The sequence below is a fragment of the Lampetra planeri genome, chromosome 76 (genome assembly GCF_965212315.1).
Source record: "Lampetra planeri chromosome 76, kcLamPlan1.2.h2, whole genome shotgun sequence".
NCBI classification, from domain to species: Eukaryota; Metazoa; Chordata; class Hyperoartia; order Petromyzontiformes; family Petromyzontidae; genus Lampetra; species Lampetra planeri.
The window spans coordinates 3278103-3303441 of record NC_136181.1 but is presented as its reverse complement, the minus strand read 5'-3'; the positions used below and the strand labels follow the sequence as shown (position 1 = coordinate 3303441).

Genomic DNA, 25339 nt, shown 5'->3' with positions numbered 1-25339 from the left:
TGTGGGTGAAGGAGAGAGCTGTGGGTGAAGGAGAGAGCTGTGGGTGAAGGAGGGAGCTGTGGGTGAAGGAGGGAGCTGTGGGTGAAGGAGAGAGCTGTGGGTGAAGGAGGGAGCTGTGGGTGAAGGAGGGAGCTGTGGGTGAAGGAGGGAGCTGTGGATGAAGGAGGGAGCTGTGGGTGAAGGAGAGAGCTGTGGGTGAAGGAGGGAGCTGTGGGTGAAGGAGAGAGCTGTGGGTGAAGGAGGGAGCTGTGGGTGAAGGAGGGAGCTGTGGGTGAAGGAGGGAGCTGTGGATGAAGGAGGGAGCTGTGGATGAAGGAGGGAGCTGTGGGTGAAGGAGGGAGCTGTGGGTGAAGGAGGGAGCTGTGGGTGAAGGAGGGAGCTGTGGGTGAAGGAGGGAGCTGTGGGTGAAGGAGGGAGCTGTGGATGAAGGAGGGAGCTGTGGGTGAAGGAGGGAGCTGTGGGTGAAGGAGGGAGCTGTGGGTGAAGGAGGGAGCTGTGGGTGAAGGAGGGAGCTGTGGGTGAAGCAGCCGTCCTCAGGTGGAGAACAGGTCTCTCGACAGACCTGTTCTCCACCTGAGGACGGCTACTTGCGTTGTGGACGAAACGTCGTGAGAATTATTTTATGATGTTTTATTTTTATTATTTTATTATTTCAATTCTACGTGACTTTACCGAAAGAACCAAGAAGATGAATCCCTGCAGTCACGAAAGCTTTAAATCGAAATTTAACCGCTTTAAACTGTTGTCATTGTAGTGCGTAGTTAATGTGGCGCTGCACTCTGATGTAGGATAAAACATTTATTACAAAGTCTATTTAACTAAGTAGAACGTGATAATTGGTTCTTTACCCTTCTATCTGGCAACGAAACTGACACCTTTTTTACGAGGAGTCATGTTTGCATAGACCACAATACCTGCAGTCGTAATGCAAACAAAAAACACAACTCTGATAATAATGTGCACTGTCCTTGAAGTTGATTGGTCCACACCCGAGACAGCTTTCCTTAGAGCCTAGTCTCTTAAAGTTGGGCATTTTTATGTGACGTCACATTTCTCAAACCCCCCCCCCTCGTCACACATCGTCACAAATGTCTGACCCCCCCCCCCGCCTAGGTGCGTGACGTCATTTAGGGACGGCCCCAAACAGCTGAGCGTGGTCTTGCAGGAGGAGGAGGGCTCGTGAAGGACGCCGCTACTGGGCCGTGCCAGGCTAGGTGCACCTTGAGGCTACTGGGCCGTGCCAGGCTAGGTGCACCTTGAGGCTACTGGGCCGTGCCAGGCTAGGTGCACCTTGAGGCTACTGGGCCGTGCCAGGCTAGGTGCACCTTGAGGCTACTGGGCCGTGCCAGGCTAGGTGCACCTTGAGGCTACTGGGCCGTGCCAGGCTAGGTGCACCTTGAGGCTACTGGGCCGTGCCAGGCTAGGTGCACCTTGAGGCTACTGGGCCGTGCCAGGCTAGGTGCACCTTGAGGCTACTGGGCCGTGCCAGGCTAGGTGCACCTTGAGGCTACTGGGGCAGTGCCAGGCTAGGTGCACCTTGAGGCTACTGGGCCGTGCCAGGCTAGGTGCACCTTGAGGCTACTGGGCCGTGCCAGGCTAGGTGCACCTTGAGGCTACTGGGCCGTGCCAGGCTAGGTGCACCTTGAGGCTACTGGGGCAGTGCCAGGCTAGGTGCACCTTGAGGCTACTGGGCCGTGCCAGGCTAGGTGCACCTTGAGGCTACTGGGCCGTGCCAGGCTAGGTGCACCTTGAGGCTACTGGGCCGTGCCAGGCTAGGTGCACCTTGAGGCTACTGGGCCGTGCCAGGCTAGGTGCACCTTGAGGCTACTGGGGCAGTGCCAGGCTAGGTGCACCTTGAGGCTACTGGGCCGTGCCAGGCTAGGTGCACCTTGAGGCTACTGGGCAGTGCCAGGCTAGGTGCACCTTGAGGCTACTGGGGCAGTGCCAGGCTAGGTGCACCTTGAGGCTACTGGGCCGTGCCAGGCTAGGTGCACCTTGAGGCTACTGGGCAGTGCCAGGCTAGGTGCACCTTGAGGCTACTGGGGCAGTGCCAGGCTAGGTGCACCTTGAGGCTACTGGGGCAGTGCCAGGCTAGGTGCACCTTGAGGCTACTGGGGCAGTGCCAGACTAGGTGCACCTTGAGGCTACTGGGGCAGTGCCAGACTAGGTGCACCTTGAGGCTACTGGGGCAGTGCCAGGCTAGGTGCACCTTGAGGCTACTGGGCAGTGCCAGGCTAGGTGCACCTTGAGGCTACTGGGCCGTGCCAGGCTAGGTGCACCTTGAGGCTACTGGGCAGTGCCAGGCTAGGTGCACCTTGAGGCTACTGGGCAGTGCCAGGCTAGGTGCACCTTGAGGCTACTGGGGCAGTGCCAGGCTAGGTGCACCTTGAGGCTACTGGGCAGTGCCAGGCTAGGTGCACCTTGAGGCTACTGGGCCGTGCCAGGCTAGGTGCACCTTGAGGCTACTGGGCAGTTGGAGGCAGTCGCCCTCCAACGACAACGGAGGGCGGAGGAGCGACGCTCACAACAACGAGCGGAGTGCCGGGTGGCTAAAGCACAGCAAGTTGGCACAGTAGGGGGCACAGGTGGTGCATCAGCCACTCATCTCGGTCATCTCGGTCAGTCGACCCGTGGCACCTGCTGGGTCTGTCACGTGACCTCCTCCTCCTCATGCACCTAGCCTGGCACAGCAGTCAACCCATGGCACCTGCAGGGTCTGTCACGTGACCTCCTCCTCATGCACCTAGCCTGGCACAGCAGCACAACCCATGGCACCTGCTGGGTCTGTCACGTGACCTCCTCCTCCTCATGCACCTAGCCTGGCACAGCAGTCAACCCATGGCACCTGCTGGGTCTGTCACGTGACCTCCTCCTCCTCATGCACCTAGCCTGGTACAGCAGTACAACCCATGGCACCTGCAGGGTCTGTCACGTGGCCTCCTCATGCACCTAGCCTGGCACAGCAGTACAACCCATGGCACCTGCTGGGTCTGTCACGTGACCCCCTCCTCATGCACATAGCCTGGCACGAGCGCCGTGGTGACGTCACCGGCACGTGACTGTACTGTGACATTGAACTTTTTTCGCACCGTACGGAGCCACCCGGGCTAATACTTGGGTCTCTGCGTAGTAGGCGTGGCTTGTGGCAAAGTGGGCGGGGCATGCAAATTAGTTGGATGCGGGGCATGCAAATGAGGTAGGCGTGGCCTGTTGTGAGTGGGCGGGGGCATGCAAATGAGGTAGGCGTGGCCTGTGGCGAGTGGGCGGGGGGCATGCAAATGACCTGGGTGTGGTCGGAACGAGTGGAGATATGCTAATGACCTGGGCGTGGCCTGTGCGCGAGTGGGCGGAGATATGCTAATGAGGTGGGCGTGGTCAGTGTTGGGTATTTAAGGCGGCGGTTGGACTGGATTCTTACACTCGTCGCGAAGGCAGCGAAGCCGCCTCCTGCAGGTGAGTAGGTGCGTCTTATACTCCGGCACTTGAGTAGGTGCGTCTTATACTCCGGCACTTGAGTAGGTGCGTCTTATACTCCGGCACTTGAGTAGGTGCGTCTTATAATCCGGCTCGTGAGTAGGTGCGTCTTATACTCCGGCACATGAGTAGGTGCGTCTTATAATCCGGCTCGTGAGTAGGTGCGTCTTATACTCCGGCACGCGAGTAGCTGCGTCTTATACTCCGGCACTTGAGTAGGTGCGTCTTATAATCCGGCTCGTGAGTAGGTGCGTCTTATACTCCGGCACATGAGTAGGTGCGTCTTATACTCCGGCGTGTGAGTGGTTACTGTGACATCGTGTATAAGATCTATAAGCATCTTGGGGTCATTCTTGATTCAAAACTGAATTTTGAAGATCACATTGATTATATTGGTAAAAAGGCAAAATAAAAATTGGTTTCCCCCCCCCCCTATGTTCCATTTGGAATTGATAAAAATTAACCCGTAAAAACAAAGTTTTTCACTCTAAATCCTTTACATGCGTGGCGGCTAGAGTCCTCTCGTCCTCTGGCTTGAGATGGCTGCCACCTATGGGTCAGATGATTGCCTGCCACCCATTAAGCAATTGGTAAATAAATATAATTTATTTTTTCCTAAAAAGTGTAAAGTTATGGGGAAAAATTTTCACGAAAATAAATTGTCACGCACAACGAGTCTGTGTGCAAAATGTCAGCTCGATTGGATCACGGGAAGTGGGTTAAAAAACGACCGAAAGATTTGCACGGTCGTAAGCGCGCAAGCAAGCAAGTGAACTTAATATGAAGGATTTAAAAAGCTACCATACTGCCTCTACTTGATCACTGTGACATCGTGTGTACATCAGCCCCAAGTATTGTACTGAAGAAGCTTGACTCAATGTATCACTCGGCCTTAAGATTTGCATTGAACTGCTGCGATCTCTACATTGGGTCAAACTCAACATTTCGATTTAAAGCTTCTTTCGTGACTGCAGGGATTCATCTTCTTGGTTCTTTCGGTAAAGTCACGTAGAAGGGAAATAATAAAATAATAAAATAAAACATAATAAAATACAATTCTCACGACGTTTCGGCCACAACGCAAGCAGCCGTCCTCAGGTGAAGACCAGGTCTGTCGGGGAGACAGCGTCTGAATGGCATTCACTATACACATTCACTATACACTATACACATTCACTATACACTATACACATTCACTATACACTATACACATTCACTATACACTATACACATTCACTATACACTATACACATTCACTATACACTATACACATTCACTATACACTATACACATTCACTATACACCATACTATGCATTCAGACGCTGTCTTCTCGACAGACCTGGTCTTCACCTGAGGACGGCTGCTTGCGTTGTGGCCGAAACGTCGCGAGAATTATTGTATAATGTTTTATTTTATTATTTTATTATTTCCATTCTACGTGACTTTACCGAAAGAACCAAGAAGATGCTCTAGAGGAGTTGTACAGCCCTAGCTGCCACTGCTATTCAGTGGCCTCAAATAAAATGCTTCGCTCCGGATGATCGCTGCAAATTATGATCTGTGTTTTGATTTAGTGCGCTGATCTTAAAGGGGCATTGACACATGTTGACACTCCGACTGATGCTCCTGCTGCTGTTGTGGAGTGACTCCTGCAGCCAGCTATGGCTGCATGAGTTTGGTGGTACATGTTGTTATTGTCGTTTATTGTGAAAATTCGGTCACAGTTCCTATGGTCACTGTTTCATTGCTTTCATGGCTTTATTTTGGTGATTCCGACAACGTTTTTTGGTTTGGCCATGTTTGTGTTGTTGTAGTACAGAGTTAGACTGATGGCCTTAATCTAAGTTGTCTTGTGGTTGTTGTTGTTTGACTTGCATCCCACTGGGATTTTGCACACAGCGTTGGTGTACGGTGCTTTGTCTGCAATATTTTGCTGTCTTTTCTTGGATTTTCTGTTTGCGCTCAGTCACTTAGTCACTTTAAGATGTTCTCTTGTTCATGTTTTTTTGTTTGTTGCGGTTGCACCCGATTCAAGAGCCGAATGGCTCACAGGGCAACACCAAATACATGAACTTGAACTCTACTCCGGTAGGTGAGTGACTGTGTGCGTCTTATACTCCGGTATTTTGACTCGGCGATTATTGATAACGTCGCTCTGATTATTCACCCACTCACCCACCCACCCACTCACCCACCCACCCACTCACTCACCCACTCACTCACCCACCCACCCACCCACCCACCCACTCACCCACCCACCCACTCACCTACCCACCCACTCACTCAACCACCCACTCACTCAACCACCCACTCACTCACCCACCCACTCACCCACCCACCCACTCACCTACCCACCCACTCACTCACCCACCCACTCACCCACCCACCCACTCACTCAACCACCCACTCACCCACCCACCCACTCACCCACCCACTCACTCAACCACCCACTCACCCACCCACCCACTCACCCACCCACTCACCCACCCACTCACTCACTCAACCACCCACTCACTCACCCACCCACTCACCTACCCACCCACTCACTCAACCACCCACTCACTCAACCACCCACTCACTCACCCACCCACTCACCCACCCACCCACCCATTCACCTACCCACCCACTCACTCAACCACCCACTCACTCACCCACCCACTCACCTACCCACCCACTCACTCAACCACCCACTCACTCAACCACCCACTCACTCACCCACCCACTCACCCACCCACCCACTCACCTACCCACCCACTCACTCAACCACCCACTCACCCACCCACTCACCTACCCACCCACTCAACCACCCACTGACTCACCCACCTACTCGCCTACCCATTAAACTACCCACTCACTCACTCATACACCCACCCACCCACTCATCTATCTACCCACACCCTTCCGCACTCAACAACTCACGCGTTCACTCACCCACAAACCCATTCACTCTTCCACCCATCCACTCACCTATCCACTCACCTACTCACTCACCCACCCACTCATCCACTCATCCACTCGCTGACCCATTCACTCAGCCATCCACCCATTCACTCAGCCATCCATCCACCCGTAAACTCACCCACCCACCAACTCATCCACCCACCGCCTCATCCACCCACCAACTCACCCACCCACCCACCACCAACTCACTCACCCACCCCACCCACCCACCACCTCATCCACCGACCCACTCACCCACCCACTCACCCACCCACCCACTCACCCACCCACCCACCCACCAACTCACCCACCCACCAACTCACCCACCCACCGACTCACCCACCCACCCATCAACTCACCCACCCACCCATCAACTCACCCACCCGTCAACTCACCCACCCACCGTCTCACCCACCCACCCACCAACTCACCCACCCACCAACTCACCCACCACCAACCCACCCCACCCACCAACCCACCCACCCACCCACCCACTCACCCACCCACTCACCCACCCACTCACCCACCCACTCACCCACCCACTCACCCACCCACTCACCCACCCACCCACTCACCCCTCACCACCCACCACCCACTCACCCACCCACCACCAACTCACCCACCAACCTACCCACCCACCCACCCACCAACTCACCCACCACCCCACCCACCCACCCCCCAGCATGTCCCACACGGGCGGCCTGCAGCTGCTGGGCTTTGCGCTGGCGCTGTGCGGCTGGGCGGCGGCGGTGGCCACGACGGCGCTGCCCCAGTGGCGCTACAGCTCCTACGCCGGCGACGCCATCATCACGGCGGTGGCGCTCTACGACGGACTGTGGATGTCGTGCGCTGCCCAGAGCACGGGGCACGTGCAGTGCCGCCTCTACGAGTCGCTGTTCTCCATCGACGGTGGGAGGGGCTAGCGGGTAGGGGGAGGAGCTAGGGGGAAAGGGGGAGGAGCTAGGGAGTGGAGGGAGGGGCTAGGGAGTGGAGGGAGGGGCTGGAGGGGCACGTGCAGTGCCGCCTCTACGAGTCGCTGTTCTCCATCGACGGTGGGAGGGGCTAGTGGGATAGGGGGAGGGGCTAGGGGGCGGGGCTAGCAGGATAGTGGGAGGAGCTAGGGGGATAGGGGGAGGGGCTATCGGGATAGGGGGAGGGGCTATCGGGATAGGGGGAGGCGCTAGCGGGATAGGGGGAGGGGATAGGGGGAGGAGCTAGCGGGATAGGGGGAGGGGCTAGAGGGCTGGGGGAGGGGCTAGGGGTGGGGGAGGGGGATAGGGGGAGGAGCTAGCGGGATAGGGGGAGGGGGGAGGGGCTAGGGAGTGGAGAGAAAAATGTAACTAATAAGTTTGTATCGGAGGCCCCGGGGGGACAGGCGTCTATGATGTCTCCTGGCCAAACCCCATTTGGCGGAGCCAGGAGACTAAATCTTTACCCTCGGGGCTCCAGAAGCAACAAAAAGCCACTACATGTGGCCACGTGGAATGTTTGAACGCTCACTGCGGAGGAGAGGCTGCCACTCCTCTGTCGGGAGCTGGACCGGTACCGCCTGGATCTCTGCGGTATTCAGGAGGTCCGGTGGACCGGTTCTGGCTCCTGCCACCATGAGGGGTGGACAGTCTTCTACTCGGGGCAGGAGACTGCCAAACAACAGGGAGTGGCTCTTCTTCTGAACAAAAGAATGAAGGGGGCGTGGGAGCGTGGCGGTGAGGTGTGGGAAGCTGTAAGCCCCAGGCTACTTTGGGCTCACCTTCCCATCAACCGGAGGCGAGGAGTGGTGGTCGTGGTTACTTATGCCCCCACCGAAGACGAACATCCTTGGAGGGATGCAGGCAAGGCCTGTGAGTCAGATGCCTTCTATGACCTCCTGTCACAGGTGCTGGCTAAAGTGGCCACTCGGGACAGAGTCATCTTGTTGGGTGACTTCAATGCCTGAGTTGGTCATGATGCTGGCACCTGGTCTGGAGTGATTGGAAGGCATGGGCCAGATCAGCTCAATAACAACGGTAGGAGGCTGCTAGACTTTTGTGCAGCCCATGGGCTTGTAATTACCAACACGCTCTTCCGGCATCGGCGCATCCACACAACATCATGGATGCATGCCGGGTCCAAGCAAGAACATCTGCTGGACTACATAGTGACGGACCAGCGGATGCGGGCCCATGTCCTTGACACCAGGACCTACGGTGGAGCTGATCTGCCCACTGACCATCAACTTGTCATCTGTAAGATGCGCCTGCCATTCTTCCACTCCGGTGGTGGGTGTACACCCAGGACCCCATTCAAACCCTTATTGGCATGGTCTCAGCTAGTTGATGAAAGTTGCGAGAATTTCATCATCGCTTGCGGCTGGGGTTGGCATCGTCCCCCACTCCTCCTGATGTCGAGGGTAATTGGGCAAGGTTTAGGACTGTGGCTCATGCAGCTGCAATGGCTGCTTTGGGTACACGGTGCAGACCTCCACAGGGACCTTGGCTGACAGAGGAGGTGTTCACACTGGCTGAGAAAAAGCGACAGGCCCACTCTCATCGGCTACAGCATCCCACTTCGGAGAATGAGGAGGCTTACCGCAGCCTTCGCTCGGAGGTTCGGAGAGCCGTGAGGCGCTGCAAGGATGGGTGGTGGTCATGGGTTGCTAAGGAGATGGAGTCTGCCTCAGTGGCCTGCGATCACAAATCGCTGTTCCATCAAAAAAGTAACCTGCAGCGCCACACCTATTACCATCATTAGGGGAAAGAACGGGGATCCAATTTCCGACCCACAGGAACAGGTTTGCAGGTTTGCTGAGCATTTCTGTGAGGTCCTGGAGGATGGGAAATTTCTCAGCCAGGGTAACATCATGGCACAAAGTGGGGATAACCCTGCTGAGGCTGCAATGCCTCAAATATTGGAGGAAGAAGTCACCCCCTGTGAGTGGCTGGCTGAGGTGCCATCTATTGAGGAAGTACTGAAGGCGATCCAGAGTCTGAGACCAGGCAAGGCACCGGGCAGAGATGATCTCCCAAGCGAAATGCTGAGGGAGGGTGGCGTTTGTGCACAGACTGCCCTACATGACATCATAACAACAGTCTGGACCACTGGACGGGTTCCGCAGGACTGGAAGGATGCCCTGGTGGTCCCCCTCTTTAAGAAGGGGGACCACACAGACTGTAACAACTACAGGGGCATCTCACTCCTCAGTGTGCCTTGAAAGGTCCTGGCAAGGATTATTCAACATCGCCTTGCTAGGCATGCTGAGGAGAGGCTTGCAGAGCCCCAATCTGATACAGCAGAGGTGTAGGGAATTCCAACAAGACCTACATCTCTGCTTTATTGACCTGGTCAAGGCCTATGATACCATCAGTAGGCCTGGGCTGTGGGTTGTTCTTCGTGCTTTCGGAGTCCCTGACCCTCTGCTCACGATCATTAAGGACCTTTTTGATGGTGAGCGGGCCCAGGTAAAACTATGTGGCCGGGAGTCAGAGCCTTTCCCTGTACACTTTGGGGTGCTACAGGGATGTCCTCTGGCTCCCACATTATTTTACATTTTTCGACCGCGTAGTTCGTGAAACCTTCAATAGCTGTACCGGAGGAATTTCCATTTGGTACAGATACAATGGGAGGCTGATCAATGCCCTGGTGCGGTCAAGGGATGGCTCCCTATTGCTCACGTTATGTATGTCGATGATCTGGTAATTGCCGCTCACTCAGAGGAGGAGTTGGAGACGCTGCTGCTGAGACTGGAGCGTGCCACTAAGAGGTGGGGCTTTACCATCAGCCTCACCAAAACTAAGCACCTGCCTGGGTATTTTGTACCATCGGACACTCCACCCACACAACTCCCAATCGGTGATGGGGCAGTTGTAGAGAGAGTGGAGAGTTTCCCATACCTGGGCAGTGTGCTCATGACCGGCTTCGGTTTGACAGTAGAGGTCTCACTCAGAATCAGTCGAGCGGCAATATCTTGTCATCGGCTGCGTAACGCTGTGTGGAAGCTACCTGATCTGTCGCTCTGCATCAAGCTTCAAGTCTTCTCGGCCACAGTCATTTCCTCCCTTCTCTACGCTTGCGAAACGTGGACCCCCCTAATGGAGCATCTTCGCCGATTGGAAACATTCAGGCTGGCCTGCCTACGATCTATCCTGGATTTAATCAGGCTGGATTTTGTGAGGAGCTCACAAATTCTTGACAGATCTGGGTAAAGTCCCATTGGTGAGCTCCTCCGGCAAGCAAGGCTGCGTTGGCTGGGTCATGTAGCCCGCATGCCCAGCCACCGCATGCCTAAACAGCTTTTGTTCGGCCGGATCGAGGGGGCTAAACGGGCGCGGCACGGGCTAGAGAAGAGATGGAGTGATGTGGTACAGGAGGACGTGGAGCTGAGTGGACTTGCCGATGACTGGTACCAGCGGTGTCAAGATCGGCCTCAGTGGAGGAGGCTCGTGAAGGACGCTACTGGGCAGTTGGAGGCAGTCGCCCTCCAACAACAACGGAGGGCGGAGGAGCGACGCTCACAACAACGAGCGGAGCGCCGGGTGGCTAAAGCACAGCAAGTTGGCACAGTAGGGGGCACAGGTGGTGCATCAGCCAGTCATCTCGGTCATCTCGGTCAGTCGACCCGTGGCACCTGCTGGGTCTGCCCCGTGACCTCCTGCCAGCGGACGTTCGACACTTCACGTGGCCTCAAGGTGCACTTGGCCTGGCACAAGCGTCGTGGTGACGTCACCGCCACTTAGTGGCGAATGGCGGTTGTTGGTGTGTGTGTGACTGTGTGTGTGTGTCTGTGTGTGTGTGTCTGCGTGTATGTTACTATGTGTCTGTGAGTGTCTGTGTGTGTGTCTGTGTGTGTGTGTGTGACTGTGTGTGTGTGTGTCTGTGTGTGTGTAGGCACCCTGCAGGCTGCACGTGCCCTCATGGTGTGCTCGCTGCTGCTGGGCGCTGGCGGGGCTCTGCTCTGTGTGTGTGTGTGTCTGTATGTCTGTGTGACTGTGTGTCTGTGTGTGTGTGTGTGACTGTGTGTGTCTGTGTGTGTGTCTGTGTGTCTGTGTGTGACTGTGTGTGTCTGTGTGTGTGTCTGTGTGTCTGTGTGTGACTGTGTGTGTGTCTGTGTGTGTGTTTGTGTGTCTGTGTGTGTGTGTGTGACTGTGTGTGTCTGTGTGTGTGTCTGTGTGTGTGTGTGACTGTGTGTGTGTCTGTGTGTGTGTTTGTGTGTCTGTGTGTGTGTGTGTGTTTGTGTGTCTGTGTGTGTGTGTGTGACTGTGTGTGTGTGTGTGACGTGTGTGTGTGTGTAGGCACCCTGCAGGCTGCACGTGCCCTCATGGTGTGTTCGCTGCTGCTGGGCGCTGGCGCGGCGCTGCTCTGTGTGTGTGTGTGACTGTGTGTGTGTGACTGTGTGTCTGTGTGTGTGACTGTGTCTGTGTGTGTGTGTGTCTGTGTGTGTGTCTGGAGGTTGTTGTTGTTGTGTCTGTGTGTGTGTGTGACTGTGTGACTGTGTGTGTGTGTGACTGTGTGTGTGTGTGTAGGCACCCTGCAGGCTGCACGTGCCCTCATGGTGTGCTCGCTGCTGCTGGGCGCTGGCGGGGCTCTGCTCTGCGTGTTGGGCACCAGCTGCACGCGGCTGGGCGACAGCCGCCCGGCCAGCAAGCTCAGAGCCGCCGGGGCGGGGGGGGTCCTCTTCCTACTCGCAGGTAGCCCCCCCCTGGTAGCTCCTCCCCTACCCACAGGTAGCCCCCCCCCTCACCCTCCCCCTGGTAGCCCCTCCCCCTGGTAGCCCCTCCTACTGGTAGCTCCTCCCCCTCCCCCTGGTAGCCCCTCCCCCTGGTAACTAACTCGGTCAACCACTCACTCAGCTACTCATTCACTCAACCACTCACTAACTCGGTCACCCATTCACACACTCACTCAACCACTCACCCACTCACCCACTCATTCACTCATTCACTCACTCACTCAACCACTCACCAACTCATTCACTCACTCGGTAACCCACTCACTCAACCACTCACCCACTCACTCACTCGGTAACCCACTCACTCAACCACTCAACCACTCAACCACTCACCAACTCATTCACTCACTCGGTAACCCACTCACACATTCACTCACTCAACCACTCACTCATTCACTAACTCGGTCAACCACTCACTCAGCCACTCATTCACTCAACCACTCACTAACTCTGTCACCCATTCACACACTCACTCAACCACTCACCCACTCACTCATTCGGTAACCCACTCACTCATTCACTCACTGGTAGCCCCTCACCCTGGTAGCCCCTCCCCCACTCACTGGTAGCCCCTCCCCCACTCACAGGTAGCCCCTCCCCCACTCACAGGTAGCCCCTCCCCCTGGTAGCCCCTCCCCCTGGTAGCCCCTCCCCCTGGTAGCCCCTCCCCCACTCACTGGTAGCCCCTCCCCCACTCACTGGTAGCCCCTCCCCCTGGTAGCCCCTCCCCCACTCACAGGTAGCCCCTCCCCTCCCCCTGGTAGCCCCTCCCCTCCCCCTGGTAGGGGGGGGGTGATGTAGTGACTGTACTTGTCACTGGTTGGTTGGTGCCGGGACTTGCGACGTCACGGCCGGTGACGTCATTGCGGGCAGCCCGAGATGCGGGCTGCAGTACCAGCACTAGCGGTGGCTGGGTGGTGAGTGTGGTGAGGGTGGTGAGGGTGGTGAGGGTGGTGAGCGCTGGTGAGTGCTGGTGAGTGAGTGAGTGTGGTGAGTGAGTGGGTGGGTGAATGAGTGGGTGGGTGGATGAGTGAGTGGGTGAGTGAATGAGTGGGTGGGTGGATGAGTGAGTGGGTGAGTGAGTGAGTGGGTGGCTGAGTGGGTGGGTGAGTGGGTGAGTGAGTGAGTGGGTGGCTGAGTGGGTGGGTGAGTGGGTGAGTGAGTGGGTGGGTGGGTGAATGAGTGGGTGGGTGGATGAGTGAGTGGGTGGGTGAGTGGGTGAGTGAGTGGGTGGGTGAGTGGGTGAGTGAGTGAGTGGGTGAGTGAGTGAGTGGGTGGGTGAGTGAGTGGGTGGGTGAGTGAGTGAATGGGTGGGTGGGTGAGTGGGTGGGTGAGTGAGTCAGTGAATGAGTGAGTGGGTGGTGGGTGGGTGAGTGAGTGAGTGAGTGGGTGAGTGGGTGGGTGAGTGGGTGGGTGAGTGGGTGGGTGGGTGGGTGAGTGAATGCTGTTGTTCGCTGCTAACGGCACTTGCCCCAGCAGCCCGCGCGAGGCTATCCAGGGCACCTTTGTCTGTGCCTGGCAGGCGCGTGCACCCTCGTGGCTGTCTCGTGGTACGCGAGTCGAGTGTCACGTGACTTCCACAACCCCGCGACCTCGGCCAACGCCAGGTGATGTCACCATCAACAACAATCAACAACAACATCAACAACAATCAACAACATCAACAACAACATCATTATCATTTTCAACATCACCATCATCAACAACATCAACAACATCACCAACATCATCATCATCACCATCATCATCACCAACAACATCATCATCATCACCAACAACATCATCACCATCAATTCACCAAGGTTCCAGTGCCTGACACCACAACAATAATTGACGACTTAGTCCAACATGAACTGAACCCTGATGTACCTGCGCTGGTTAGGCATTGCCTTACCAACACGTACTTCACCTGGAATGGCACCTTCTACAAACAGAATGAGGGTACCCCAATGGGTTCCACCTTGTCACCAGTGATAGCCGATGTTTTCACGGAGACATTTGAAACAGACGCTATCCAGACATCCACCCTGCGTCCTTCCACGTGGAAGAGAAACGTGGATGACACTTTCGTCATTTGGCCACGTGGCCTCCTGGCATTGAACCAATTCCTCGACCACATCAACTCCATTCACCCATCCATCAGATTCACCAGGGAAGTGGAGAAGGATGGTGAGCTGCCATTCCTGGATGTTCTGTTTGAGAGAAGGCCCAATGGCTCTTTGGGACACTCTGTCTACAGGAAAGCCACCCACACAGATTCCTACCTGAAGCCTGAATCCCACCACCATCCGGCACAAAACAATTCCCTCATCAACACACTATACCACAGGGCTCACTGCATCTCTGACCAACACCACCTGGCCAGTGAATTGAAACATGTACAACTGGCCCTGAAGATGAATGGATACTCGGACCGCACTATCCACAAAGCTGTTTCTCCCACCGTGGAGAAACAGCCCCCTGAGACTCCGATCAAAACCATCACGTTGCCATACATAGCAGGCGTTACCAAAAATATTTCCAAAATTCTAAACAAACACAAGATCCAGGTCCGTTTCAGTACAGTACACACAATCCGTGATCTGATCCCATCCGTAAAGGATGTCATTCCTGACTCACAGTACCCCGGTGTCTACAAACTGAGTTGCATCTGTGGTGACTGTTATATTGGGGAAACGAAACGACACATTTCTGACCGAATTCGCGAGCACAAGGCAGATTTGAAACACGGTAGGACCAATTCTTCTGCCGTAGCTGATCATTGTTACAACACGGCAGGTTCTCATGATATTGTGTTCTCCGATACCAAAGTACTCTGCAAGCCGTCTGGATACTACCAAAGATTTCTCCACGAAGCCATCCACATACGCAAACATAGACACAACTTCAACCGAGAGGATGGATTCAAATTGAGCAATCATTGGAAGGATGCAATTAACCACGTTAAACTTTTGCTGCTTTATAGTTTACATTTAATACACTGGTCAAAAAAAAAAACATTTTCTGGCCTGGACGTTTGCAGCTGTTTTAGACTAATTTCAGGGTGCCGATTCCAAATCTGATCTCAGATTTGCTCTGTCACATCTCATTTTTATGCTATCGGCATTCCCCATTTTCAATGATTTTACCCGAAATTAACTCCGTCACTTATGATTGCAAGTTGTTGCGAGTCAGTGACTGCTTTAGTGTTAAAATATGGTGCTGTATTTTTAGGATAGTGCGTTTATAATATTTTATGTAGATATCCACATTTATTTAATATCTTTCTTCCGCAGTTTTTATTGAAAATGCAACATTTGATATCTCAAAAACCTGATGTGATAGACAAAAACTGATGCCAGATTTGGAGTCAGCACCCCAAAAATTACCTTAAAACCGTTGGAATACCTTAGTGTGTTGACCAGTGTTATCCATATTTCCAGTCTTTTACTCCCAGCTTTAGACACTACCATCACTTAGACATTTGACGTACAGTGTTTCAATAGTGCCCCAATACCCCTCCCCCTCATAGCATGATGCCCAGGAACCCATGAGCCTCCCTAACATCGGCACCCCAATGTCTGCCCGCCCTGGCTGCCTCACACATCTCTTACACTCACCCTGATCTTGACTATTGATCAGCTAATCCCCGCCCCCCTCCCCCCCCACTGCTTTATAATCGCGTGTCTCTGAACGGCTCTTCACTCACGACTAATTTTGCTGTGGCGGGTTCCACCTGAAGACGGAGGCTTGTGTTGCTTCCGAAACGTCGTGATTTAATTTGGTTGTTTTCATTTTTTTTATATTTAATTTGTGATTTCATGTATTTGTTTTCATTTATTTAATTAATTTGTGATTTAATTTCGTTGTTTTCATTTTTTATTTTTTACCTACGCGACTAAACCGAAAAAACTAAAGAGTATAAACATCACCATCATCGTGATCACCATCATCATCACCACCATCATCATCACCCTCATCATCACCATCATCATCACCATCATCATCACCAACAACATCACCAACAACATCACCAACAACATCACCAACAACATCACCCTCATCATCACCATCATCATCACCAACAACATCACCAACAACATCACCAACAACATCACCAACAACATCACCCTCATCATCACCATCATCATCACCATCATCATCACCAACAACATCACCAACAACATCACCCTCATCATCATCACCAACAACATCACCCTCATCATCACCATCATCATCACCATCATCATCACCAACAACATCACCAACAACATCACCATCATCATCACCCTCATCATCACCCTCATCATCACCCTCATCATCACCAACAACATCACCATCATCATCATCATCATCACCATCATCATCACCAACAACATCACCAACAACATCACCATCATCACCATCATCATCACCATCATCATCACCAACAACATCACCAACAACATCACCATCATCATCACCCTCATCATCACCCTCATCATCACCCTCATCATCACCAACAACATCACCATCATCACCCTCATCATCACCCTCATCATCACCCTCATCATCACCAACAACATCACCATCATCACCATCATCATCACCATCATCATCACCATCATCATCACCAACAACATCACCCTCATCATCACCATCATCATCACCCTCATCATCACCCTCATCATCACCAACAACATCACCATCATCATCACCCTCATCATCACCATCATCATCACCATCAACATCACCATCATCATCACCCTCATCATCACCCTCATCATCACCATCAACATCACCATCATCATCACCCTCATCATCACCATCATCATCACCATCATCATCACCCTCATCATCACCCTCATCATCACCCTCATCATCACCCTCATCATCACCATCATCATCACCATCATCATCACCATCATCATCACCAACAACATCACCCTCATCATCACCCTCATCATCACCATCATCATCACCATCATCATCACCATCATCATCACCCTCATCATCACCATCATCATCACCATCATCATCACCAACAACATCACCAACAACATCACCCTCATCATCACCATCATCATCACCATCATCATCACCAACAACATCACCAACAACATCACCATCATCATCACCCTCATCATCACCCTCATCATCACCATCATCATCACCATCATCATCACCATCATCATCACCATCATCATCACCATCATCATCACCCTCATCATCACCCTCATCATCACCATCATCATCACCATCATCATCACCATCATCATCATCAACAACAACATCACCCTCATCATCACCCTCATCATCACCATCATCATCACCACCATCATCACCCTCATCATCACCATCATCATCACCCTCATCATCACCCTCATCATCACCATCATCATCACCCTCATCATCACCCTCATAATCACCCTCATCATCACCACCATCATCACCCTCATCATCACCAACAACATCACCAACAACATCACCAACAACATCACCAACAACATCACCAACAACATCACCCTCATCATCACCATCATCATCACCAACAACATCACCCTCATCATCACCAACAACATCATCATCATCACCAACAACATCACCAACAACATCACCCTCATCATCACCCTCATCATCACCATCATCATCACCCTCATCATCACCATCATCATCACCATCATCATCACCATCATCATCACCAACAACATCACCAACAACATCACCCTCATCATCACCATCATCATCACCCTCATCATCACCATCATCATCACCATCATCATCACCATCATCATCACCAACAACATCACCAACAACATCATCAACAACATCACCAACAACATCACCCTCATCATCACCATCATCATCACCCTCATCATCACCATCATCATCACCATCATCATCACCATCATCATCACCAACAACATCACCAACAACATCACCCTCATCATCACCCTCATCATCACCATCATCATCACCCTCATCATCACCATCATCATCACCATCATCATCACCATCATCATCACCAACAACATCACCAACAACATCACCCTCATCATCACCATCATCATCACCCTCATCATCACCATCATCATCACCCTCATCATCATCACCCTCATCATCACCATCATCATCACCATCATCATCATCAACAACATCACCAACAACATCACCAACAACATCACCAACAACATCATCAACAACATCACCAACAACATCACCCTCATCATCACCATCATCATCACCCTCATCATCATCACCCTCATCATCACCATCATCATCACCATCATCATCACCAACAACATCACCAACAACATCACCCTCATCATCATCACCAACAACATCATCATCATCATCACCAACAACATCACCCTCATCATCACCATCATCATCACCATCATCATCACCCTCATCATCACCATCATCATCACCCTCATCATCACCATCATCATCACCCTCATCATCACCCTCATCATCACCCTCATCATCACCCTCATCATCACCATCATCATCACCATCATCATCACCAACAACATCACCAACAACATCACCCTCATCATCACCCTCATCATCACCATCATCATCACCATCATCATCACCAACAACATCACCAACAACATCACCCTCATCATCACCCTCATCATCACCATCATCATCACCATCATCATCACCAACAACATCACCCTCATCATCACCATCATCATCACCCTCATCATCACCATCATCATCACCAACAACATCACCAACAACATCACCCTCATCATCACCAACAACATCACCATCATCATCACCATCATCATCACCCTCATCATCACCATCATCATCACCCTCATCATCACCAACAACATCACCATCATCATCACCCTCATCATCACCCTCATCATCACCATCATCATCACCCTCATCATCACCATCATCATCACCAACAACATCACCAACAACATCACCCTCATCATCACCCTCATCATCACCATCATCATCACCATCATCATCACCATCATCATCACCATCATCATCACCCTCATCATCACCCTCATCATCACCAACAACATCACCATCATCATCACCCTCATCATCACCCTCATCATCACCATCATCATCACCATCATCATCACCAACAACATCACCAACAACATCACCATCATCATCACCCTCATCATCACCCTCATCATCACCCTCATCATCACCCTCATCATCACCATCATCATCACCCTCATCATCACCATCATCGTGATCACCATCATCACCATCAACATCACCAACAACATCACCAACAACATCACCCTCATCATCACCATCATCATCACCATCATCATCACCAACAACATCACCATCATCGTGATCACCATCATCACCATCAACATCACCATCATCACCATCATCATCACCATCATCATCACCATCAACATCACCATCATCACCATCATCATCACCAACAACATCACCAACAACATCACCAACAACATCATCATCATCAACATCACCCTCATCATCACCATCATCACCCTCATCATCACCATCATCATCACCACCATCATCACCAACAACATCACCATCATCATCACCAACATCATCATCATCATCAACATCATCACCATCATCACCACCACCATCACCGTGTAAAACGACCACGTCACGGCTCGTTGTTGTTGTTGTTGTCCTAACTAATGGACGTGTTTTTGGAGTGCAGGTTTGAATTCGGCTCGTTGTTTTGTTGTTGTTGTTGTTGTTGTCCTAACTAATGGACGTGTTTTGGGGTGCAGGTTTGAATTCGGCTCGTTGTTTTGTTTTTGTTGTTGTTGTTGTCGTCCTAACTAATGGACGTGTTTTGGGGTGCAGGTTTGAATTCGGCTCGGCTCTCTTCGTGGGCTGGGCAGCAGCCGGCCTCACGATGTTGGGGGGCTCCTTCCTGTGCTGCTCGTGCGAGAGGAGTGGGGGGCCCGGGTACGGTCGAAGGGGCCCCCCCTCCCCCTCCTGCCGCCCCCCCTACCCCTTCAAGGCCAGCCAGCCCCCCAGCAACAAGGAATACGTGTGACGCGGCGCTGTGATTGGTCCATCGTTATTTTTGGGGTGCACTCTGTAAAACGGCCTCGCGCTGTGGAATTACGTATGGCGCTGTGATTGGTTCAAATGTATTGGTTCAATATTATTTGGGTGCACTCTGTAAAACGACTTAGCACTGTGGAATTATGCGAGATGCTGTGATGTGATTGGTCCATTGTTATTTTTGGGGTGCACTCTGTAAATCGACCTATCACTAAGGAATTACTCGTGATGCTGTGATGTTAATTGGCTTATTATTATTTTTGGGGTGCACTCTGCAAAAACAACCTCGCACTGTGGAATTACGCGTGACGCTGTGATGTAATTGGTCCATTGTTATTTTTGGGGTGCACTCTGTGAAACGGCTTAATGACTAATTTCCTGAGCAAGTGCTTTAGTGTTGTTGTTGTTGTTGCCTTTAGTGTTGTTGTTGTCTTTAGTGTTGCTGTTGTTGTTGTCTTTAGTGTTGTTGTTGTTGTTGTCTTTAGTGTTGTTGTCTTAAGTGTTGTTGCCCTTTCCCCGCATCTCTGATTAGCCACGGCTGCCTACGTACGGTGCCAAAGAAGTTGAACACACAACCACAGACACACAGACACCCACACACACAGCCACACACACAGACACACAGACACCCATACAGACACCTATACAGACACCTATACAGACACACACACAGACACACACACAGACACACACAGCCACAGACACACAGACACACAACCACAGAGACACAACCACAGAGACACCCACACACAGCCACAGAGACACACAGACACCCACACACAACCACAGACACACAGACACCCACACACACAGCCACACACACAGACACACAGCCACACACACAGACACACAGACACCCATACAGACACCTATACAGACACCTATACAGACACACACACAGGCACACACAACCACAGACACACACAGACACACACAACCACAGCCACAGAGACACACAGACACCCACACACACAGAGACACAGACACCCATACACACACACAACCACACAGACACACAGATACAACCACAGAGACACACAGACACACAGCCACAGAGACACCCACAGACAACCACAGAGACACCCACACACACAGACACCCACACACACAGACACCCATACACACACACACAGACACACAGAGACCCACACACACAACTACACAGACACACAGACACCCACACACACAACCACAGAATTCCACAGACACTCACACACACACCCACAGACACCCACACACACACAACCACAGAGACACCCACCCACACACACACAAACACACACAGACACACAGACACACAACCACAGAGACACACAGACACCCACACACACGTACATATAAAGACAAAGATCCCCCATGTAGCCTTAACAGACTGTGGGGGCAAGTGCTGTTAGCGAGCAGCGCCTATGAAGGCCGGCACTGTGGCACACGAGGGGGTGGGTGGCCAGCACCACGCCCGGCCGCCTTTGTCTCCCTAGAGGCGATGTTAAGTACACACCGCGCCAGGTACTCATTTGAGGCTGAGTCGACCTAGGGGAGGCCCAGGACCGGTTCAGATAATCGTCACTGGCGGTGTTGGCCGTGAGCGGGAATCGAACTCTGGTCGCCAGGTTCGTAGCGCAGTATGGGTCTCTGGGTCTCTGTGGGTCTCTATGAGTGTGGGTCTCTGTGGGTCTCTGTGGGTCTCTATGAGTGTGGGTCTCTGTGGGTCTCTATGAGTGTGGGTCTCTATGAGTGTGGGTCTCTGTGGGTCTCTGTGAGTCTGGATCTCTGTGGGTCTCTATGAGTCTGGATCTTTATGAGTGTGGGTCTCTGTGAGTCTGGGTCTCTATGAGTCTGGGTCTCTGTGGGTCTCTGAGTCTCGGTCTCTGTGGGTTTCTTTGAGTCTCGGTCTCTGTGGGTCTCTGTGGGTCTCTGTGAGTCTGGGTCTCTGTGAGTATGGGTCTCTGTGGATCTCTGAGTATGAGTCTCTGTGGGTCTCTATGAGTGTGGGTCTCTGTGGGTCTCTATGAGTGTGGGTCTCTGTGGGTCTCTGAGTCTGGGTCTCTGTGGGTCTCTATGGGTCTCTGTGGGTCTCTGTGCGTCTGTCTAAACACGCGAGTCTGTGTCTGTTGCCCTCAATGTCCACGTGGTGCTGTCACGTGGTGCTGTCACGTGGTTGTGATGACGACGAGGCCGCTTCTGACACAAAGAGCGACACGTCAGCAAAATGGCGGCGCCCACGTGGCTAATCAACACGACCTCGTCCAGTTCGATTCGGCGTCTCTCTCTCTCTCCCGTGGCCGCGTGGATCTGTCCCCGAGTTTTTATTTAAAATAAAATCACCCTCCACTGACGTGTCTAGAGTGCAGTGTCCGTGCTCGCTGCTGCTGCTGTACAGTTCCACGTGATGGGGGTGATGGTGGTGTGTGGTGGTGATGGTGGTGGTGATGGTGGTTGTGGTGGTGATGGGGGTGATGGTGGTGGTGTGTGATGGTGGTGATGGTGGTGGTGTGTGATGGTGATGGTGGGGAGTGATGGTGGTGTGTGATGGTGGTGGTGGTGGTGATGGTGGTGATGATGGTGGTGTGTGGTGCTGATGGTGGTGATGGTGGTGGTGTGTGATGGTGGTGATGGTGGTGATGGTGGTGTGTGATGGTGATGGTGGTGTGTGATGGTGGTGTGTGATGGTGGTGTGTGATGGTGGTGTTTGATGGTGGTGTGTGATGGTGGTGGTCGACCTTCATGACGGTGAGTGGGCCCGGGTAAAACTAGGGCTGGGAGTCAGAGCCGTTCCCTGTTCACCTTGGGGTGCGACAGGGATGTCCTCTGGCTCCCACATTATTTAACATCTATTTTGACCACGTAGTTCGTGAAGCCTTCAATGGCTGTACCGGAGGAATTTCCATCTGGGAGGCTGATCGATGCCCGGGTGCGGTCAAGGGATGGCTCCCTGTTGGTCAACCACGTTATGTATGCCGATGACCTGGTAATTGCGGCTCATTCAGAGGAGGAGTTGGAGATGCTGCTGCTGAGACTGGAGCGTGCCACTAAGAGGTGGGGCTCACAAATCCTCCAAAGATCTGGGCAAAGTCTCATCGGTGAGCTCCTCCGGCAGGCAAGGCTGCGTTGGCTGGGTCATGTAGCCCGCATGCCCAGCCACCGCATGCCTAAACAGCTTTTGTTCGGCCGGATCTAGGGGGCTAAGCTGGCACGGCACGGGCTAGAGAAGAGATGGAGTGATGTGGTACAGGAGGATGTGGAGCTGAGTGGACTTGCCGATGACTGTTACCAGCGGTGTCAAGATCGGCCTCAGTGGAGGAGGCTCGTGAAGGACGCTGCTACTGGGCAGTTGGAGGCAGTCGCCCTCCAACAACAACGGAGGGCGGAGGAGCGACGCTCACAACAACGAGCGGAGCGCCGGGTGGCTAAAGCACAGCAAGTTGGTACAGTAGGGGGCACAGGTGGTGCATCAGCCAGTCATCTCGGTCATCTCGGTCAGTCGACCCGTGGCACCTGCTGGGTCTGCCCCGTGACCTCCTGTCAGCGGGCGTTTGACACTTCACGTGGCCTCAAGGTGCACATGGCCTGGCACAAGCGTCGTGGTGACGTCACCGCCACTTAGTGGCGAATGGCGGTTGTTGTTGTTGTGTGATTGTGTGTGTGATTGTGTGTGTGTGTGATTGTGTGTGATTGTGATTGTGTGTGATTGTGTGTGTGATTGCGTGTGTGATTGTGTGTGTGTGATTGTGTGTGTGCGTGATTGTGTGTGTTTGAGTGTGTGATTGTGTGTGTGTGAGTGTGTGTTTGTGTGTGTGATTGTGTGTGTGTGATTGTGTGTGATTGTGTGTGTGATTGTGTGTGATTGTGTGTGTGTGTGATTGTGTGTGAGTGTGTGATTGTGTGTGTGTGATTGTGTGTGTGTGACTGTGTGTGTGTGACTGTGTGTGACTGTGTGTGATTGTGTGTGTGTGAGTGTGTGTGAGTGTGTGTTTGTGTGTGTGTGATTGTGTGTGTGTGATTGTGTGTGTGTGTGATTGTGTGTGTGTGATTGTGTGTGATTGTGTGTGTGAGTGTGTGTGTGATTGTGTGTGTGACTGTGTGTGTGTGACTGTGTGTGACTGTGTGTGATTGTGTGAGTGTGTGATTGTGTGTGTGTGAGTGTGTGTGTGATTGTGTGTGTGTGACTGTGTGTGATTGTGTGTGTGTGAGTGTGTGATTGTGTGTGTGTGAGTGTGTGACTGTGTGTGTGTGACTGTGTGTGACTGTGTGTGATTGTGTGTGTGTGACTGTGTGTGACTGTGTGTGATTGTGTGTGTGTGAGTGTGTGTTTGTGTGTGTGTGATTGTGTGTGTGTGTGATTGTGTGTGTGTGATTGTGTGTGTGTGAGTGTGTGATTGTGTGTGTGTGAGTGTGTGTGTGATTATGTGTGTGTGACTGTGTGTGTGTGACTGTGTGTGACTGTGTGTGATTGTGTGTGTGTGATTGTGTGTGTGTGACTGTGTGTGACTGTGTGTGATTGTGTGTGTGTGAGTGTGTGATTGTGTGTGTGTGACTGTGTGTGACTGTGTGTGTGTGTGACTGTGTGTGACTGTGTGTGTGTGTGACTGTGTGTGAGTGTGACTGTGTGTGATTGTGTGACTGTGTGTGACGCCGCTACGAATCCACGACAAAGCGCACACATTGGAGACCACTCCCAGCACTCACGAGACCCGGAGCTACGGGGAGCGATGCCATTTCATCACCATCGCCACTAACATCACCATGACCACTAACATCACCATCACCACTAACATCACCATGACCACTAACATCACCATCACCACTAACATCACCATGACCACTAACATCACCATCACCACTAACATCACCATCGCCACTAACATCGCCATCATCATCTCTACCATTATCACCACCACAACTATCAACGCCACAACCATCACCACCACCAGCCAGGGTCCATCCACTGCTGAGTAAATACGTGGGTAAGTGGGTAAGTGAGTGGGTGGGTGAGTGGGTGGGTGAGTGGTTGCGTGAATGAGTGGGTGACCGAGTTACTGAATGAGTGAGTGGTGGAGTGAGTGGTTGAGTGCTTGAGTGGCTGAGTGAGTGAATGTGTGAGTGGGTTACCAAGTGAGTGGGTGAGTGGTTGAGTGAGTGTGTGAATGGGTGACCGAGTTAGTGAGTGGTTGCGTGAGTGAGTGGTTGTGTGAATGAGTGGGTGACCGAGTAACTGA

General features: G+C 52.5%; 1 protein-coding gene across 1 annotated transcript; it reads left to right on the top strand.

The window, feature by feature from the left end:
• Window positions 1–1977: 1977 nt before the first annotated feature.
• On the top strand, window positions 1978–22458 carry LOC144737976 (claudin-19-like). Its single transcript, XM_078620892.1, has 5 exons — window positions 1978–3453; window positions 7098–7324; window positions 11914–12078; window positions 13642–13726; window positions 19917–22458. The coding sequence occupies exons 2-5, from the start codon at window positions 7099–7101 to the stop codon at window positions 20110–20112; spliced, it is 672 nt and encodes a 223-aa protein (XP_078477018.1). The 5' UTR covers window positions 1978–3453; window position 7098; the 3' UTR covers window positions 20113–22458.
• Window positions 22459–25339: the final 2881 nt, after the last annotated feature.